At 50.6% G+C, this 21,590-nt stretch overlaps 1 protein-coding gene across 1 annotated transcript in view; it reads left to right on the top strand.

Annotated features, from left to right (window-relative positions):
* Positions 1-18,044: 18,044 nt before the first annotated feature.
* LOC311221636 (neuronal acetylcholine receptor subunit alpha-7-like) overlaps positions 18,045-21,590 on the top strand; it is a gene marked incomplete at both ends in the record, with an annotated part of 58,767 nt that continues 55,221 nt past the window's right edge. The window contains one exon of the mRNA XM_084305732.1: positions 18,045-18,123. Within this exon, the coding sequence (XP_084161858.1) occupies positions 18,045-18,123 (79 nt within the window). The remainder of the gene's footprint in view (positions 18,124-21,590) is intronic.

The raw sequence follows: 21,590 nt of genomic DNA, 5'->3' as shown, positions 1-21,590 counted from the left end.
TCAGGTGCTGAGCTTCAGGGCATTGTGTGTGCTTCTCACAGGACCTCAGCCTGAAGAGTTTGGCTTTATTGTCTCTCAGACGTTTACAGTGGCAGCCCAGGAGAGAGTAGAAGCAATGAGAGGGAGGAGTAGCAGTGCAGGACAAGCTCCCTCCCTTTATTTCCTTCCTTGTTAGCAGCTTGTGAGCAGGGAACCCCTTATCCAGGCCCTGCTCTGATGACCAAGCCCCATGTGAGGAAGGAAGAGGAACCAGACTCTGCCTAAGAGGTGAAAGAAGACACCTGCACCTTGTAGCACCAGTGCCCTGCCTGGGTTTTAAAAGAGAAAGCAGGGTTGTGCTTTATCCTTAGTCCCTCGTGGCCTGGCCTGCCAGGATCCCTGTGCTGAAGCTGGTCATCACTGCCCACAGCTTGACTTGGTGGCATCAGGCCTGCTCACCAGATTGCCTCTCCCCACACACGTGATACAAAAATCCCTCATACATACCTGTCCACCATTGCCTCCCAGGACCACGATCTGAAACTGGGATTTTCAGGATGGCTTCTAGCTCCAGGCTGTGTATGTGGTAGCAAGACAATACTCACTTCTGCCACCTGATATTCACAGAATCATAGGACCATAGAGCTGCTTTGGGTTGGAGGGGATCTTAAAGATCCCCTGTTTCCAACCCCCTGCCATGGGCAGGGACACCTCCCACCAGACCAGGTTGCCCAAAGCCCCATCCAGCCTGGCCTTGAACACCTCCAGGGATGGGGCATCCACAGCTTCTCTGGACAGCCTGTGCCAGGGCCTCACCGTCCTCTGAATAAAGAATTTCTAGCATCTAATCCAAATCTCCCTTCTTTTAGTTTAAAACCATTCCCCTTAGAGTCATAGAAGGGACCCACCAGGATCATCAAGTCCATCTGCCTTTGTCCAGTCACTGCCTGCCTGAGCATAAAGTTGCTCTCAATCTTTTTTAAAAGCCCCCTTTAAGAACTGAAAAGCTGCAATAAAGTCACCCCTGAGCATTCTCTTCTCCAGGCTCAACATCCCCCGCTCCCTCAGCCTTTCTTTACAATAGAGGTGCTCCAGCTCTTTGATCATCCTCATGGCTCTTCTTTGGAGACGCTCTAACAGACCTGTGTCCTTCTTGTGCTGTGGGCTCCACACCTGGATGCAGCACTCCCAGTGAGGCCTCACAAAGGCAGAGCAGAGGGGGGCAATCCCCTCCCTCCCCTGCTGGCCACGCTGCTTTTGATGTAGCCCAGGAGGCAGCCGGTCTTCTGGGCTGCAAGCACGCACTGCTGGCTCAGGTCGAGCTGCTCATCCAACAGAACCCCCAAATCCCTCTCCACAGGGCTGCTGTCAAGGAGTTCCTCTCGTGCCTGGTATTGCTCCGACACAGGTGCAGCACCTGGTGCTTGGACTTGTTGAACCCAGGCACCCCCTGGCACCAAACCTCCCGCTGGGAGCAGCTGCAGAGCTGCAGGCCTGCGGCTGGGCAGCACGCGCTGTCAGGGGGAGCACAGCAGTGGGGCCGGGCACCTGGGGAGGGGAGGGGAGCGCCGAGACGAACACCCCAGCCCTCCTGGCCAAGGGCGGCATCGCCGTGCCCCAACCCCAGCAGACCTCACAGCGGGCACGCGAGGAGGTGGTGGGCACAGCTGCAGGAAGAGGCCGAAATGGCAGGAGGGCTGGGGATGGTGACACCAAATAAATTGTTAGCTACACTGAGACTTTATATATATATGATTTATTTTCTACATTGTATAGATGTATTTCCTGAGGGCCTTCCATGTGTCCCATCTGCTGGCCCGGCCCTGTTGTGGCCAGCTCCTGGGGCGCTGCCCTAGTGTTGCCGGCGGGGTGGCCTCTTCTTGGCTGCTGGAGAAGAGGCCTGGGAGGTGGGGGCCCTCCTCGCCGGGGCCCCCTTTCGGGATGGTCCCTGCCCTGGTCTGCTGTGGAGGCTCCAGGCACAGCCTCCGGTGTCTACTCCTGGGGTGCTTCTTGCGCCAGGCTGGAGGGGGGGAGGCCGGGACCCCCTTGAAGGGCAGCACTGGAGCTGCCCGCAAGTTCCTCTGCGCTGGCTCCAGCAGCGTTGTTGGAGGGCTCTGCACCGGGACCAGGAGGCCCCTCTCGGGAGGCAGAAGGCCTGGGGGCAGCTGCGGGGCTGCCTGCCTGTCCCATGGCAGCACGGGAGCCCTCCAGGCCCAGCAGGCGGTGGGCCACCCGGCTGCACCGCTGCACGGTGATGCTGATGAGCCGGTGCACAAAGCTGGCTGCGTGCTCCGGCATGGAAAGCTGCAGCAGCTGCACCAGGCGATCTTCATCCAGCCCCAGGAGGCCCATGGCGGAGGTGAGGAGCTCTTCCACCATTTGCGCCTCCGCGTGGTCAGCCCCATGGATGCGCCTCAGCTCCTGGCGCAGCCAGGGCAGCACGGGACGGATGAGAGTTAGGTGGTCTCGCAAAAGGGAGGCCCAAACTTCAGGCTGGAGGCCTCCCACAAGAGCCGGCCCTGCAGCCGATGGCGGAGATGCTGCAGGGTGGTGACGGGGGTCGGTGGTGGCTGCGTGGCCACGAGCTCTCCCAGCCGGCTGGGTGATGAGAGACGCTTCTGCCGGCGCTGGGATGATGAGCTCCTTAAATTTGTTGTCTGCTCGCACTGAGTGCACGATGGAGCTGACCCTCCTCTTGCAGAGGGGGCACTCGGGCTTGCTCTCCACCCACTGCTGGATGCATCGGAAGCAAAACTGGTGGAGACATGGCATCACGTAGCCCGCGTTGTCCCAAGTGTCAAGGCAAATGGGGCAGCGGCTCTCCAGCGCTGTGGCCATGCGCTCCAGCTGCTGCAGTGGGCTGCGTGGAGCAGGCGATGAGGGGCTGCTCCTCCTCACTGCTGCTGCACCAGCAGCTGTCACGCTGCAAAAGGCAGAGAAGTGGCCACGGTTATCGGCTGGTGTGGGGGCAGCTGGAAGAGCGGTGCAGGTCCCCAGAGGAGGAAACCCTTCCAGCTGCCCAGGGCCCAGGGGGAGGTGTCCCCACTGCGCTCACCTCTGCTGCTGCGAGCGCTCCTCCTGGGTCTCCCGACGGCCCGAACGAGGCAGGGCCGTGGAAGAAGCTCTGATGGCTCTGGGAAGGGCACTGAGAGCTGCTGCAGCAACTCCCAGGGCACGACACCAGCACCAAGGCCAACCTCGCTCCTCACTCCAGACCTCACGTAAACGCTCAGCCGGAGTGCGGGCACTAGCCGGCGCGGTGGGACTCTGCGCCCGCATATGAGCAGCGAGGGCCACGCAGTCACAATGCATTGCTCACAGACGTCACAGTCCATCGCTTGGAGACGCCACCAGCCACCCGTAGGAGATATGCCAAGGGCCCATCCTCACCTCGGCAGCTCTCTGGCCCCAGATTCTGAGGCCTCCCGCAATGCTCGTGTCCACTCCGTGCCCCCCAACTTTTGTCTTGTCCGTGGCACTGGTGTTTCCCAGCAGTGCGGGGTCCCTGGTTGTGCCTTCCCAGGGCCCCGTCCAGGTCACCTTGGCTACGTCATGTGTCTTCAAGCACATACAGCGGGAGGGTCCGTTCGATCACAGCTCGGGCCTGCCTCTGAGGCTGCACCACACAGTCCCTCCAGTCCTGCCCATCTCCAGCACTGCTGGCCTGCCCTCTGGGCTCCTGTGCTTCCTCCCATGCTGGGTGGAAGTCAGCCCTCTGCTTGCTCCCGGGGACTTTCTCCCGTCTGTCTTTACTCGCTGGGGAGAGCAGGGCTGATGGTGCCCTCTGCTCAGCACCCATCAGGCCTCACCCAGGCACTGCGTCCTTTGTAGGGTGCTGGGCAGGAGACACACGGGGAAGCTGCAGGGGCCCTGCCAGGAAGGTCTGTGCAACCAGGGCTGGGTCAGCATGGCTCCGAAGAGGTTTAGGGGCACCTACCAGCACGCTCTGGTGCCTTTGGGGAAGGCATCAAGGAAAGGGGGCCTGGCTTCCCACAGCAGTTCCTGGTGAGAGAGGGAGGGGCAGTGGCATCAGATGGAACTGGCCAGGTTCAGGCTGAATAGAAGGAAAACAAAAGCACAATCATTAATCATAAAAAAAGCACAAGGATCATTAATCATAGAATCATAGAATGGCTTGGGTTGGGAGGGACCTTAATGTTCATCTAGTTCCAACCCCCCTGACACAGGCAGGGATGCCACCCAGTAGATCCCATTTGCCAGAGCCCCGTCCAGCCTGGTCTTGAACAGCTCCAGGGATGGGGCATCCACAGCTTCTCTGGGCAGCCTGTGCCAGTGCCTCACCACCTTCTGAGTGAAGAATTTCCTCCTAACATCTAATCTAAATCTCCCCTCTTTCAGTTTAAAACCAATACCCCTTGTCCTATCATTATCTACACGAGTAAAGAGTCCCTCTCCATTCTTTTTAATAAGAAAATTATAATTTATGTTGTCCTTTGTTAAGCCGTGCTGGCTGTCTCGGATCACCTCCATGTCCTGCATGTGTCTTAACATTGCTTCCAGGAGGATCTGTTCCATGATCTTACCAGGCACAGAGCTGAGGCTCACCGGTTTGTAGTTCCCCTGGTGCTCCTTTCTACCCTTGTTAACAATGGGAGTGGTGTTTCGCTTTTTTCATTCACTTCCAGGGACTTCACCTGACTGCCAGGACTTCCCAAATACAATGGAGAGAGGCTTGGCAGCTCCATCTGCCTGTTCCCTCAGGCCCCTGGGGTGCATGGCACCAGGCCCCACAGACCCTGTACCTGTCCAGTTTCATCAGGAGGTCTCCAACCTGCTCTTTGCTTACAGCGGGAGGGAATTTGCTCCCCCAGCCGTTGCCTAGAGGGCACTGGAGAGATGTGGGAACTGCCTGGCAGTGAAGGCTGAGGCAGAGAAGTTGCTGAGTACCTCAGCCTTCTCCATGTCTGTCATTACCAGTCCTCCCTCGTCATCCGTCAGAGGGGGTACGCACTCTTTGTCCTTTCTTTTCTGGCCCATGTACCCATAAAATCCCTCCTTCTTGTTCTTGCCAGGCTCAGCTCCATCTGTGCCTTGGCTTTCCTGATCCCATCCCTGCACATCCAAGCAGCATCCCTGTCCTCTTCAGCCAGCCTGGTTCCCTGCCCTCCCTGCTTGCTTTCTTACACAGGGGGAGGGAGAGCTCTAGTGCTCTAAGAAAAGCATCCTTAAGAGTTGCCATCCCTGTTCAGCTCCTTTGTCCCTAAGGACAGTGTTCCAGGGGATCTCATCCACTAAGTCTTTAAATAGTTCCAATTTTGAGTATTGTTAAATGGCAGACCAGAAAAGCAATGTGAGTTGAGCACTGTTGCCCTGAGAGGAATCAGAATTAGGGACCAGCCCTGGAGAGGGGTGACAGCTTAGTTAGCATCTTCCCGTGGAGCAGCATGAGAGACTACAGTTACCCCAGGGAGCATATGTGCCTGTAACCATGATTCTGTGAATTTTGGCTTGGTTTAGGTAGCACTTTACCCTGTCACTGCTACACAGACAGCCCTGGTAAAGGAGGGGCTTTGAAGGGTTGTGTTTGTGACCAGGCATGTGCCAGTTTACAACATCTCCAAGTGGTCAACACTCAAGGACCAGGCTCGTATCTTTATGCACAAGGAAGACCTCTCATTTCACAGTGGTTGTCCCCAGAATGTGTATTGTCTAAGGCTGCTTGATAAATGCATGGTTTTCTGTCCTGGAATATAGAGTCACTGGAAAAAAGAATAGATGAGGAAACCCAGGATGAAAACGGGTGAAATCAATCATCTAAGAGTAGCTGATAGCACAGCTTTTTGCCAATGTATTGCTTGGCTTCAAGTGCTAAAATAAGCCACATATTCATGTCACCATCAGGAAACACCTTCCAGCCTCCTTGGGAGGCGATGTGCTGCACATTTGCACCATTCACCCCAATCAGCAATGCAAAGATCAGTTACAACCTTGTGAGGAAGGAAATTTGTCTTTTTCCAAAGTAATAGTTAGAAGCCAAATACTCTTCTGGAGTCCCAGCTAGATCAATAGTGCCGGTTGTCTCTATTTGAGTAGCAAAAATCCTTTTCTTCCACCTGCATGAGCAGAATTGAGATTGCTCAGTGTGTTGCATTGCAAAGGAATGCCTTCGCTCCAGTTGCTGATGCAGGGAAAAAATGTACTGTGATCTGTTCAGCATTCAGTCATTGGGATATATATATATATGGGGATATATATATATATATATATCCCCATATATATATATATATTATGTCATGGTTCAAAAAACTGTCTTGTTACTCAGCAGTCTGATGGAAGTGGACTTGGTTTTCATCTCTCTCTGGATCTGACTCCTAGACAAGCTGTTTTGTTCCCCTTTTGGGGGGTTGCTGTAAACAACCAGGCAAGAGCATTGTCCAGAGTGCATGGTTACTCCTGCTGTGGCACTATTGTGTAACTGGAGAGTCCGTGACATGCTGAAACTTGGTTTTAAATAGTCTTATGAAAAATCAAGGCTGCCCATCTGGTACATTTGCCTGCAGGCAGAGCGAATGTCCTCCTCTGTCATGACTCTTGCAGTTTATAGGCATTTTGAGTTCAGCTGGTGCTGGATGTACGTAGAAGTAGTGACTTAAACTGAACAGGGTCTGTCAAAGCAAGTGATTATTCTTCAAAGGAGGCAAGTAAACCACAGGCATCAGTCAAATTACAATCTTCTAATTAAGACTTTTGAGAATGTTTGTATGGAAAACTGCCTTTCAGTGGCTCCATCAGCCCTCCGTTTTTATTTGTCTTCCACCTTGCAGTTCACAGATGATCCAGATTGGTACAGGTTCTTAGAACCAAGAAGTGGGACACTCTAAAATGTCTTGTAAAGGAAAAGGGGAAATGGCAGGATATCTCTGAACCAAATTCGGTGGAGGAGGAGGAAGTTTCTGAAGTTTCTGATCATAAGGTGTTTTACAACAAACAATATCCTCCCCGTGTTTGTATGAAAAATCTCCAGAGGAAGTAGAACCTGAATCTACAATGAGTAAAATACCTGAGGCTGAGCTAACAGGAGGCAATTCGTGACCCCCAGCTTTACTGATGTGGCTTCTTGGGTTTGCTTTACAATGGAATGTGAGAGGATCAGCAGTGACTTTAGTGTCAATGGGTATTGCCTTCACCTTTTATTTTATTTTATTTTATTTTATTTTATTTTATTTTATTTTATTTTATTTTATTTTATTTTATTTTATTTTATTTTATTTTATTTTATTTTATTTTATTTTATTTTATTTATGACAATATTCTGTATGCATAGCACCAAACTGCTAATATTGCAGTTGGCCTACTGGATAAAACTAGATAAAGCTGCTTATTAACACATTGCATTTAGTTTCAAAGTAGGCATTATGAATATCCTTGTGGCAAGGTCTTCCTGTTCTAGGGGAGTTTACTAGTCAGTTTGGATGTGATTTGGATGCGAGCAGCACTCACGGCCTGCTCGCTGCTGGCGTGGCTGGCCCCGCTGTGGGAGCAGCACCCATGGGTGCTCAGCTGCCAGTGCACCACAGAAGTCACGGCTCTGAGCAGCAGCGGGTGGTGAAACACCGTGGTTTCTTCTTTCTCTGGGACTGTATTGCTACACAGTCTCATTTAAAGCACCTCATACATGTACGTGGGGAAAGAGGTGGTGGTTTGCTTAGGCTGAAGACACACATACAGGCCTGGGGTCTCACATGGAGCAGTAGCAGCGCACCGTGTGCTCAGTTCAGCCCTGTGGCTGCTCCCGTGTGGGTCCTCTCCATGGAGAGCAGTCCTTCAGGAACGGACTGCTCCAGTGTGGGACCCCACGGGACACCGTTCCTGCCACGAGCCTGCTCCAGGGAGGGCTCTCTGTGGGCTGCAGCTTCCTTCAGGCCACATCCACCTGCCCCAGTGAGGGGTTCTTCGTGGGCTGCAGCGTGGAAATCTGCTCAAAGAGTGTCCTCCGCGGCCCACAAGGGGGAGATCTGCTCAAAGACAGTCCTCCATTGCCCACAAGGGGATAACCTGCTCAGCCATGGCCTTCTTCACAGGCTACAGGGGAATCTTTGATGCCTGGAGTGCTTCCTGCCCTCCTTCTTCTCTGACCTTGGTGTCTGCAAAGTTGTTTCTCTCACATTTTTCTCAGTCCTCTGCCACAGAAGCTGTACAGTGTTCTTTTCCCTCTCTTAACTGTTATCACATAGTTAATAATGTGATTAACTATGATATTAACTTATATTAACTATGTTATCACATATGCTATCACATAGTTAATATAAGGGACACGATTTAGTGGGTGATGGTGGTGGTAGGGCGATGGTTGGACCAGATGATATTGGAGCTCTTTTCAAAGAAGAATGGTTCTGTGAATCTGTGGTCACAGAGGTGCCAGCAGTGTCGCTGATGCACTTGACTTTGGCCAGTGGCAGGTCCATTTTGGAGCTGGGTGGAACCGGCTCTTGTCCAACACAGGGGCAGACACATGTCTCTTGTCACAGAGGCCACCTCTTTAGCTCCCCATGCTATCAAAATTTTGCCACATAAACTCAGTACAGCATGCTGGCTTTGCTGCTCATGAAGAACCACTTGTGCCAACTCCAAATCTCATACCTCTAACGTAGCATCTTGTTAGCAGTCCTGATTCATCAGAGTCTCCTCCAGTCGCTCGTAGTTGTCTGAAACAGGGACAATGACACTTTCAAATGTAAGAATATCCACTGCCGGGACCCTGGTGTCTCTGGGCTAAGAGGGACTAACATGTATGTGGATTAAGAAAACACAGGACCTTTGAGGAAATCTTACATGTCTTCAGGTAGGGCAGAAGTTTGTGTCAGAACAGAGATGGGGATGAGAGCAGTGGAGTGATGTGATGAACTGGAACAGCTAGAACTGAAGTGTCTACCCAGCTATTCTGGTTACTAATATATATATTTTAGATTTATGTTTCTAATATACATATAAGAAACCAGAATAGCTGGCTATATATATATTTATATATTTTCCCCTGCACAGTAGGAATCTCAAGTAATTTTGAAGTGCATAACTAAGTGCAGCCAGAGAAGAAACAGCAATGAGGTGTGTACCCCAATGGACATCCTGAGAAAGGATCAAGATCTTCCCTGACTGTGCACCCTTGAGGTTAAAAAGGAACAGAGCACATCTACATCTGCCCTTGTCTTGCTGACAGGGCCTGCCTGTAAGTTTTCCTCTCTTTTCAAAAGACACTTGCCCTCAGGCAAGCATTCAAAGATGCTTTCATTATTACCTGAAAGACTGCAGGGTGTACTTTGCCAAACCTGTGTCTCAGCAGCACTGCCAATGTAAGCAGCCCTTTGCCTTCATCCTACAACTACTCTGTCTTCCTCCGCAGAAACTTTCTGCTGCTAATCAATTTGAATAAATAAATAAATAAATACAAAGCAACTATGTGTGTTTCAGCCAGTCTCCCCACAAGGTGCAATGCCGGAGGTTCCACTTCTGGCACTGCCAAATGACATGACTGCTTCTCTCTTTACTGCTTTCCTCCTCCGCCATCACAAAGGTTCAGGCTTCTTTCCTACTTGTTTTCAATCCGACTCCTTGTTTGTGTCAAAAGTGTTTTTGTGAATCCTCAGTTGCTGTTTAATCCAGCTAGTGGTCATCTGCCTCTTTATCACTGTCACTCTGGGGCCTCTCAGCACCTGGGGCTTCTCAGCACAGTTTTGCATGTCCCATTCACACACACATTATTCAAATCACAACCCTTTCTAATCAGGTTGGTTCCACACCATTTTGCAAAAAGATATGCGTATGCATCCTCACAGCTCTCTGTTCCTCTTGCAGAGCATCTAATCCTTAATGGCACCTTCTTCAGTACTGACATATGTTTCCTCCCCACACACTCCTCAAAGTGCATGCCATCAGCTTCCCCACTTGTAGCACTGAAAGTCTACAAGATCACACTTCATGCTGTTTCTTTACCAGCTGTAATCTGTTAGACTTTTTTGATTTGAAGTTTATCTCCTAACAGCAACAGCAACTTTTTTTTGCAGACTGCATTGCATTACTTGACATAATGCATTTGAAGACTCCTTGTCCATACCATTACAAAATTGTATTTACCTTTTCTTTACCCTATTTTAGTTCCCTAACTGGATTGCCTGTTTAATCCCTTCCTTAGAACAAAATGTGCTCTATCATTCCCCCTTTTTATTTTTTATTTTTAAATTATTATTATTTTATTATTATTATTTTTATTTATCATTTTAGTACAGTTTTGAGTCTGTAAAAAAATGTCTGAGTTTCATCTTCTCTCTCTGGGAAAAGTGTACTCTGTTCTGGGAAAGCATGCTTTGATTCATTTCAGAAGAATTTCTCAGCAATTTTTGTGGGTTATTATTAGGAACATATCAGATTATTTTGTTTAATCTATTTTATCTCCTTTTCAGAGCACAGTTCATTATTTTTGAACTATCAACTGTTTGTCCCCTCAATTTTCTGTCCATATTAAAATGTGAAGGTTGCAATTTTTGTACTTCTCTGCATCAAATTTCCTCCTGCAAAACTTCCTTCGTACAACACCAGTCAGCATTATGGCATTACCAGCTCAACCATCCCCACATATGGCCTTTAGGTTCAGCCTTATCTATGGCATTACAAAAGGGACTGGAATGACCAAAAAGCAGCTGTTTTGATTCCTGAGGCCTGACAGGAGCTTTCCTATCCCCTGCAAAATTCTGCCTTTAGTCTGGGTCTAGCCAGGTCACACATGGTGCCAGTTGCATTAGGATTCACCAGTGGGGACATCTCAGAGGCTCAGATTTTAAGTACAGTTCACATGATGAACTCAAATCAAGTTAAAGCCAATATACTTTGGATTCTCTAAAATGTGGTGGAGGCAACAGCCTGTCTTCCTTATCTGTGAAGCTGTTCAGAAGAAGAGGATCTCAGAACCAATTGTGCTGAGAAAGAAGAACATTTCATCTTCAGAATTTCCTCCCCTTTAGTTGAACAACAGCTTTGGTTCTTGTTCCACAAGACTGTTTACAATGCCACTTCCAAAAATGCGACCTCTTTCATACTGATCCAGCATTAATGTTGGGCTCTTAGACAAGCACTGCCAAGGATGAGACATCCTTCCCAGGGCTTTCTACGGATGCTCAACAACTTTTTCTAGATGTAGGAGACAATCCCACATGTTAGCTTTATCCATGCATGAAAACGGCCTGGATTTACAGGCTGAGATCTTTTGCTGATTGCAAACTCCATCGAAGTAAGAGTGTATGACTGCACATTAAACCATCTGACATTGGTCCATTTTTCCTCTTGGGAAACACAAAGACAACTGTCCACGGAGAGAAGGCACCCTTTCAAGCACAAGGAAGCTGTTTACATCCTCGGGCTTTTCACTGCCCTTTCTCTTCCTCTTCATTTCTCATCCCTGGCTACACGAGAGCTTTTTCCAGGGAGGACGCAGTCATACCTTTCCATTGACATTGTAGTATCAAAAGTTGCTGCCAGAAACATCACTGTGAGGCCTGAATATGTTTTGAACACAATCTTTAGTCCCACCCTCAGGAGACCTCTTGCCTGGGAGTGTTGTTCTCAGGATATTTTCCTGCTACAGGTGTCTGTTTGCACACTTACTTGCAGGCTCAGGAAAGGCTGGTCTGGCTAGCTTTGGGCCTCACTAGTGGACAGGCGTGATCAGACAGCCTGTTCTTCACTCTGACATTTGTCAAGCCCCAGAGCATTAGACAATAACAGCGAGAGGAATTTTTGTAAATAAAGAGCTAAAGTCTGACTTTAAGGAGAAATTGCATGACCTGGAGAGCAGTCTGGTGACAGCCAATGAGATACCTCTGTGGTTGGTGCAGGCCTCACACAGACGTACAGGCACTGACAGAATGAGAGCAGGATGCAGACATCGCCCTGTCCATACAGTCACAGCATCCTGCTGGCTGGTAGGGGCCTCTGAAGGTCAACAAACCCAATGCTTTGCTCAGAGTGCCCACAGAACTGTTGAGCTGTGGAGAATGACCTCTTTTCAAAACTATTTCTCAGAGCAGTACAAAGTCCTACATCAGGGGGGAAAAAACCCATGAACTAGTATTTGCCAGGGCCACCCAGCTAAAAGATGTCTTTGCAGAAAAGGAGGCAGGTATCCTGCTGGATAAGAAGTTGTACACGATCCAGCAATGCGACCTTGCTCTAATGAAGTCTGGTGGTATTCTGGGCTGCACTAGTAAGCATGTTGCCAGCAGGTTGAAGGAGGTGATGCTTCCCCTCTCCTCAGCACTGCTGAAGCCATACCTGGAGTACTGTGTCCAGTTCTGGGGTGCCCAGTGCAAGAGAGACCTACACATCCTGGAGAGAGTCCAATGTGGAGCCATTAAGATGGTCAAGGGACTGGGGCACCTCTTCTGCGAAGAGAGGCTGAGAGGTGGGACTGTTCAGCCCGGAGGAGGCTCAAGGGGCATCATATCAATGGCAATAAATGCCACGGAAGGTGAGGAGGTGAAACGGGTGCTGCTGTCCAGGGAACCTGAAGCATGGGCACTGCTCAGCCTGGGGTCTGTATTTCTGTGGGCTGACACTGTTGGAGGAATTGGGCAATAGGGTGCATCCTCTTTCCTGTCCCAAAAAGGCACTGCCTTGGTCTCCCAAATCAAACAGGCTGGACAGGGAAAAGGCTGCACTTTCTTCCCAAGTGCTGCTCTGATTGCTGAGGGCAGGCAGAGACCCCGGGGCTGAGCAGAACTGTGTGACCCCATCACCCTGCAGACATCGACCAGGGGGTGCTGAGCCCCGCTCAGCCCCACAGCTGAGCTGGGACCCAAGCACTACATCCATCCCAGTCCAAGGGGCCACAGGAACTGAACACAAAAAGTTCCTAGGAAAAGTGACTGTGTCCTGTGGTGTCTCCATGGTGGCATCTGGGTGCAACCCCTTTCACCAAATGGAGACCCAAAACTTAGGGCTGCCCCCAACTCCCTCAGCCTGCCTTTGCAGAAAGAGTACTCCGGATCCTTCATCATCTCTGTGGCCTCCTCTGGACTCATTTGAATGCATCCCTGTCCTTCTTTTCCTGGGGGGCCCCAGAGCTGAACGCAGTGCTCCAGGTGGGGTCTCAGGAGAGCAGAGCAGAGGGGGCAATCACCTCCCCAGCCCTGCTGGCCACGCTGCTTTTGGTGCAGCCAGGGTACGGTTGGCTTTCTGGGCTGCAAGCACACAGTGCTGCCTCATGGTGAGCTTCTCGTCAACCAGCACCCCCAGGTCCTTCTCCTCTGGGCTGCTCCCAATCCATTCTCTGCCCAAGCTCTCTTTATCCTTGGCATTGCCCCCGCTCGGATGCAGGACCTCGCACTTAGCCTTGTGGAACCCCATGATGTTCACACAGGCCCACCCCTCCTGCCTGTCCAGCTCCCTCTGGATGGCATGCCTTCCCTACAGAGTGTCATCCCTTCCCACACAGCTCGGTGGCATTGGCAAACTAGCCGAGGGTGCGCTCGATCCCACTGTCCGTGTCACCAACACAGATGTTAAACAGCGCCAGTGCCATATTTGCAAGCAGCACAAAGTATATTTCCTCTGTATTTCCTCCTGGTCTGGACGGTATCACACAAGAGGCCTAAGCTTTGGAGATCACTTCAGATCTCCTGGATTGGCCTTAGGTGGAAGACTCTGAGCTGGTTGACAGATGTGCCTTTTCTACACTTGGCAACCTGCCTGTGCTTGTGGTCATCAGACAATATTTCTGCTTCACTGGCAGTTTTTCCATCTCCTTGGCTGGGTCGCCGGTTGCTCCAGCATGTGGCTTCTAGTCAGCAACAGGCTTCAGTTTTCCTTTTTTGTTGTCTTTTAGACTTTTTGTTGATCCTTGTGCTTTTGTTTCCCTTGTATCCAGCCTGAACCTGACCAGTTCCATCTGATGCCACTGCCCCTCCCTCTCTCACCAGGCACTGCTGTGGGAAGCCAGGCCCCCTTTCCTTGATGCCTTCCCCAAAGGCACCAGAGCGTGCTGGTAGGTGCCCCTAAACCTCTTCGGAGCCATGCTGACCCAGCCCTGGTTGCACAGGCCTTCCTGGCAGGGCCCCTGCAGCTTCCCCGTGTGTCTCCTGCCCAGCACCCTATAAAGGACGCAGTGCCTGGGTGAGGCCTGATGGGTGCTGAGCAGAGGGCACCATCAGCCCTGCTCTCCCCAGCGAGTAAAGACAGACGGGAGAAAGTCCCTGGGAGCAAGCAGAGGGCTGACTTCCACCCAGCATGGGAGGAAGCACGGGAGCCCAGAGGGCAGGCCAGCAGTGCTGGAGATGGGCAGGACTGGAGGGACTGTGGGGTGCAGCCTCAGAGGCAGGCCCGAGCTGTGATCGAACGGACCCTCCTGGTGTATGTGCTTGAAGACACATGATGTAGCCAAGGTGACCTGGACGGGGCCCTGGGAAGGCACAGCCAGGGACCCCGCACTGCTGGGAAACACCAGTGCCACGGACAAGACAAAAGTTGGGGGGCACGGAGTGGACACAAGCATTGCGGGAGGCCTCAGAATCTGGGGTCAGAGAGCTGCCGAGGTGAGGATGGGCCCTTGGCATATCTCCTACGGGTGGCTGGTGGCGTCTCCAAGCGATGGACTGTGACGTCTGTGAGCAATGCATTGTGACTGCGTGGCCCTCGCTGCTCATATGCGGGCGCAGAGTCCCACCGCGCCGGCTAGTGCCCGCACTCCGGCTGAGCGTTTACGTGAGGTCTGGAGTGAGGAGCGAGGTTGGCCTTGGTGCTGGTGTCGTGCCCTGGGAGTTGCTGCAGCAGCTCTCAGTGCCCTTCCCAGAGCCATCAGAGCTTCTTCCACGGCCCTGCCTCGTTCGGGCCGTCGGGAGACCCAGGACGAGCGCTCGCAGCAGCAGAGGTGAGCGCGGTGGGGACACCTCCCCTTGGGCCCTGGGCAGCTGGAAGGGTTTCCTCCTCTGGGGACCTGCACCGCTCTTCCAGCTGCCCCCACACCAGCAGATAACCGTGGCCTCTTCTCTGCCTTTTGCAGCGTGACAGCTGCTGGTGCAGCAGCAGTGAGGAGGAGCAGCCCCTCATCGCCTGCTCCACGCAGCCCACTGCAGCAGCTGGAGAGCATGGCCACGGCACTGGAGAGCCGCTGCCCCATTTGCCTTGACACCTGGGACAACGCGGGCTACGTGATGCCATGTCTCCACCAGTTTTGCTTCCGATGCATCCAGCAGTGGGTGGAGAGCAAGCCCGAGTGCCCCCTCTGCAAGAGGAGGGTCAGCTCCATCGTGCACTCGGTGCGAGCAGACAACAAATTTAAGGAGGTCGTCATCCCAGCGCCGGCAGAGGCATCCCTCGTGGCCCAGCCGGCTGGGAGAGCTCATGGCCACGCAGCCACCACCAACCCCCGTCACCACCCTGCAGCATCTCCGCCATCAGCTGCAGGGCCGGCTCTTGTGGGAGGCCTCCAGCCTGAAGTCTGGGCCTCCCTTTTGCGAGACCACCCAACTCTCATCCGTCCCGTGCTGCCCTGGCTGCGCCAGGAGCTGAGGCGCATCCATGGGGCTGACCACGTGGAGGCGCAAATGGTGGAAGAGCTCCTCACCTCCGCCATGGGCCTCCTGGGGCTGGATGAAGATCGCCTGGTGCAGCTGCTGCAGCTTTCCATGCCGGAGCACGCAGCCAGCTTTGTGCACCGGCTCATCAGCATCACCGTGCAGCGGTGCAGCTGGGTGGCCCACCGCCTGCTGGGCCTGGAGGGCTCCCGTGCTGCCATGGGACAGGCAGGCAGCCCCGCAGCTGCCCCCAGGCCTTCTGCCTCCCGAGAGGGGCCTCCTGGTCCTGGTGCAGAGCCCTCCAACAACGCTGCTGGAGCCAGCACAGAGGAACTTGCGGGCAGCTCCAGTGCTGCCCTTCAAGGGGGTCCCGGCCTCCCCCCCTCCAGCCTGGCGCAAGAAGCGCCCCAGGAGTAGACACCGGAGGCTGTGCCTGGAGCCTCCACAGCAGACCAGGGCAGGGACCATCCCGAAAGGGGGCCCCGGCGAGCCCCGAAGAGGAGGGCCCCCACGTCCCAGGCCTCTTCTCCAGCAGCCAAGAAGAGGCCACCCCGCCGGCAACACTAGGGCAGCACCCCAGGAGCTGGCCACAACAGGGCCGGGCCAGCAGATGGGACACACGGAAGGCCCTCAGGAAATACATCTATACAATGTAGAAAACAAATCATATATATATAAAGTCTCAGTGCAGCTAACAATGTATTTGGTGTCGCCATCCCCAGCCCTACTGCCATCTACCCCTCTTCCTGCTGCTGTGCCCACCACCTCCTCGCGTTCCCGCTGTGAGGTCTGCTGGGGTTGGGGCACGGCGATGCTGCCCTTGGCCAGGAGGGCTGGGGTGTTCGTCTCGGCGCTCTCCTCCCCTTCCCTCCCCTCCCCAGGGGCACCGGCCCCACTGCTGTGCTCCCCCTGACAGCGCGTGCTGCCCAGCCGCAGGCCTGCAGCTCTGCAGCTGCTCCCAGCGGGAGGTTTGGTGCCAGGGTTTGCCTGGGGCCAGCCCGTGCCCATCCCCATCGCCCCAGGCCTCCCTCCTGCTCACTGCAACTGTGGTACTCAGCGACGGTCTAGGTGGCCCTGATTGGGCAGGGAGCTTTTACCTGATGACCTCCAGAGATCCCTTCCAACCTCAATCATTCTTTGATCCTTTGATTCTCTGACAAATCCCATCTTAGCTACAGGTGCAGCACTAAGGGGTAGCCTGTGTTTTGTATAAGCCATTCAGTACCAGCGTAGAGCTTAGTGAGTAGTTGAGGCATGCCCTGGAGGCTCCTGTTATCTGTCTTTATGGGTGAGTAGTCCAAATCTGCCCAATGGAAATCTCTACGTCTGCATGTCCCTGCCATGTCTTTCTCTAGGATACGAGAGAACTGTATTGCTTTGAGGTGTTAGTGTGGGGTTTTCTTAGGAGGTTTGCTGGACAGAAGAAAAGGGGATGGAGTGCTAACAGACAGCTACATGCATGGAAGATGTAACCCTCTTCCTTTCCATCTGCATCCCAAACCTAACACAATTCAGGTGTGGGCAGAGACAAGCAGGGTCTGGGTGTGCATTCAGGAGAGACTCGTCATCCCAGTTCAGAACTGAGGACAGGGGGAGGGTGCACAAATTTCAATCCCAGCCACAATGTCCAGCTGGTACTGGTTAAAATGGACAGAAAAGTGCAAGACATCCTTCCTACCCCCAAGCAAGCCAGGATGAAGACAGTGACTGTTGAAATCCAGCACAGACCACAGGCTGGCAAAATTGCCCAAGAACTACAAGATTTTTCTGCGTCTTGACCAAGTGAATTGGAGAAGCAGAGGAACTGTTCTGGGGGAGCCACGGTGTGTGTAAAACTCCTCAGCGCAGAGCCAGGAGCAGTGGGCAGCTCGGGAAGGGGCACAGAGAGCAGCTGCCTGCCTTCAATGGATGTGAAGATAGGAAAAGGGAAAACTGAAGAGGGCGTGAGACTGTCCAGGGTCACTATCCCCACCTTCTGCACCTGGACCATTCCTCCCGTGAGAAAGGGCAGGTGGATCGCAGGGAGACCATGCCACAGGTGCATGCTGCAAGTCACACTGGCAGCTGAGAGAGAGCAGAGAGGGACACAAACTCATTTTTCTGGGAAGCAGCTCTAGAGGCACTCGAGTGCAAGCACTGGAAGCGCTGCAGACGTGCTGTCTCGAGTAAGGTACAATCTGGGGATGTGGAAAGCATCTCCCAGGCAGCACAGCTCCCCCTCCTTGCAACACACACACAGCTGTGTGCGGGGATTGCTGGCATTTGCTTCTGACCAAGGAAAGGCTCAGAGTGCCTGGGATTGTGAGTCCCAAGCAAAGTAGCCAGCTCCTTTGTTTTTGGATTGACTGACCCAGCACTGAGCTGATTTGGCTCCTGGGGACTGGAGAAGCACACAGGCAGGTGCTCTTCTCTCTCCTGGTAGAAAGCTTTTTGTTTGGTGCCTTTTTACTCTAATTGCCAAATCCATCAGTCGTTGCAGGCTCTCTCCAAGACTTGATCCTATTTCACCTTCTGCTCAGGAGGGATACCCAGCCAGTTTTGACAATGCTCACAGAAAAGTGCTTGGGATTTTTTTATTCTGGACTATGTCTCTGGGCATCCTTGTTCCTGTCTTTCTTTAAAGGTAAGTTCATCTGTGGTTGTCTGTTTTTTTTGTTTTTTTTTTGTTTTTTTTTTTTTTTGTTTGTTTGTTTTTGTTTTAATAATTTCTTTCATAAACACCAGTCACACTCACCCCAGCTCTTTTTCAGGACTTTTTTCTGCATGTAGTTTAAACTTCATCAGGGTGCAGTACTGAAGTTAGGAAAAGTTTTGTAATAAGTTTGATTAAGTCTGGATATCTTACACTACTGTGCACCTTTTCTTAAGAAAGGAAAAGGTGTGCTTTTTAAATGAAACCTGAGCCATTTTCACTTTCAGAAATTAAATGTTTGCATTTGGAGTGGAAAATGTTCTTGCTCTCCTTTATAATTTTATTCTATCAGTGTTTATTTTGGGAATGAGAAGTTATAACTCCAGACTGGACAGGATGGCTGTGAGAACCCTGTAGGTGTGATGCTGAAATTATGTTGTTCTACAAAGAAAATATAACCAGAAGAAAATTAGTAACTGTTTACTTTCTGTGCATTATTTGGTAAGATACGCAGCTGCATAAACGTATGACTTCGCTATTTGTGGTTTAACGTTTTTCTCTTCTACCTTTGAGTTCATTTAAAAAGAGTCCTTTCAGGCAGTGATGGGTGTAAGTTGGAAATACCTAATAAAAATAATAATGGGTTGCTGTAGTCTAAGCTGTCTAACCTGTGATCAGGCTATCATCTGAAGTTTTGTCATGTTACAAACAAAAGTAGTATCTGTGTGACTCTTTCTAAGCATAGAGGAATGCAATGCTAATGACAAAGATTTTTTAAATGGGAAGGGAGATTGAAATAGCCATAGTCCTGAAAGATGTTCTGGGTTTTACACAAAACACACTTGTATTGCTCTCTGACAGCTTTTTTGGTGAAACATTCCTGCCTGCAGCAAATACAAATTTTAAAATTGAGCATTGCAAGTGTGCTGGACCGTGTTTTGTTACCCATGGTTTCTACATAGAGAAAGGAGGATTGCCTTTTAAAACAGGGAAGGTAGTCCACATACTTCGGACAGGCAGGTGCACTGGAAAGTTACATATTCGTGTTGTTGCACTGGACTATACAAGTCACCCTAATTCCTCATTAGTTTATCTGAACCCTCAGAACAACTATGCATGTCATTATTACAGCTCCACATTTCAGTTGCCTGATGTAGCCGTGGTATTGCAGAAAATGTTGCCCCCCCCTTGCTTGATTAAGAACCTTGTTATCTTTGTTGGTAAGACATTTCCGTGCTACTTCAGAGCTGAACTAACATCGAAGTGATGGCTGCTGGCTATTGATATAACTCAGCTTACGTGCAGTCCTATTTCAAACACTTAAAATATGGCCTTTTGAATACTGAGTAATCACTAATTCACCAAGGAGGATGTTCAGTTTCTCTGAGCAGCACATGAAGACTCAAACAGCTTTTATAAATAATTCAGGGGATTTTTTGTTAGGTGCTTTTACCAGAAGTTTACAAGTATATGCTTTTATAGACAACTGCTAATACAGAATAAAATGAACCTGTAATGAAGGTGCTCCCTATTTACCCTCTGCTCTATGGGTATTTATGTATTTTATTTCTAGAAAAGAGAAAATCCACAGAAATTGGACAGTTGGGGCAGAACAGAGGAAAAATCAAGATGCTATTAACATGTTGTCAATAGTGGAGCCTTCTTAGTAGTAAGCTTCAAATGAACTCCCACAAGACTACTCGTGGAATTCACAGCAAGCCTGTCATAACTAACATCACTCGCAGGTAGTGCTGGGTTGTTTCAACAGAATTCGCAGCAGTTCCTCAACTACTGAAAATTCCTGCAGGGCTGATTGACAGGGAAGTGGTTAAAAGGACTAGGAAAACAAAAAACGAACAAACAAACAAACAAAAAACACAAGATTTATTTTATTTGATTTTATTTTCCCCATGAATTTTCATTTCAGCAACCTCATCCCGGCTCTGCTTGTGCTACTGCTGGGAGCTGTGCCCTTCTTCTTAGGTCACTGCATCTGTCCTTCCCAAAGCACCTGGAGCTAGTGGTGCTTTCTTGGGATATATGCCTTAGTGAAATTAGGCAAACTCGTCATCAGCTTCCTGAAGGAGCATCCAGAGGATGGAAGTCCCCTGTGAGTCCATCAGATTCATAGCAACCTCAGGCAGAGGCATGGCACAGCTGCAAATGACTTTGTAGGGGAGTTCTCCTCCCAAGAAATATACCTCACTGACCATACAGGCACCTAGCATCCCCAAGGAGCATTACCTTTAGCCCAGTGCTTGGGCACCTGCTGGGTTTGAACAACCCAGGAGTTAGACACACACTTTGCTAAATATTGAGCTGAACAGCTAACCGATGTATTTTAATTACTGTACTTTTATGTCCTTTTTTTTTTTTTTTTTCTTTTTTTTAAGTGAAGTCATAAAAGTGCCATACACACCACACAGAGCAGAGTCAGACCTCTTAGTTTCTTTGCTCCTTGTAGGCTGACATCAGGGCCCTACTCCGGCTGTGTGTTTTGAAAAGCTCAGCCAAGGCAAAGGCAAAGTAAGGATCGAGCTCATACCCTGCAATCCTGTGGGAATGGAGGGCTAAGCTGGGTTGGACAAAACCCATGGCAGAGGATGCTGCAAACAAGACTACCACCTAGAAGATGTAAATGATGAAGTAATTTAACCTGACTTGGCTTACTGAGCTGGTAAAAAAAAAAAAAAAACAAAAAAACAACTTTTCTTTGTCTCAGAGTACAGAGTTGAATTCTTGTGCTGTACCCCTCTTTTGGTTTCTCATGGCTCTGCTGGTTTAGATGAGCTCTGGAGATCACATCAGAAAACAGCTGGTGATCTCTAGGAGCAAATCCTCACTAGGATACTGGCTTTGGTTCACTTCCATGTAAGCAGGTGCTCTTTCTGCAGCAGCAAAATCATTGGCAAGACAGTCTCAAAAGGCCAGATTCTGCTGCCAAGCTACAATTTTGTTAATGTGAACTAGTTAAAATGGAAGTGAAGGGAGTTTAGAGATCTCTGTAGCAGGAGGAATGAAGGATGGTATTTAAATGTCTATATATGAAGTCTAAACTTTGGGCCTCAGTTGCATAGGACTGACAGAACCACAGTGAGCTGTGAATATCAGACTGGTTTAGTCCAAGGAGACATTGCTGAATAGATGCTAGAATTCCTGTGCCTTAACAGAATATAGTGTGTTTTCATGGTAGCTTGGGTGGTCAATGGAAGAGCTTCAACTTTAGATCTCATAATTTCCCTGACTAGAACCAGATATGAAAGTCATATTATTTAGAGCTTTTCATGCTCTTAATTTGAAGTCTGAAGGTCACATTCAGCCCAGTTCCCCACATCTTCTGAGCTGATCCTCTCTTGGTTGCATCATTCCAGCAGCTGGTACAGTGCACAGGAAGGTATCTTCCAAGTCGTCTTTGGGAGAATGGCTGATGGTGCCTCAGGAGCATTCAGCCTTGCTCC

The sequence above is a fragment of the Netta rufina genome, assembly GCF_964035555.1.
Source record: "Netta rufina genome assembly, chromosome: Z".
NCBI classification, from domain to species: Eukaryota; Metazoa; Chordata; class Aves; order Anseriformes; family Anatidae; genus Netta; species Netta rufina.
The sequence above is the reverse complement of the archived record's forward strand: the minus strand, read 5'-3'. Positions and strand labels throughout refer to the sequence as shown.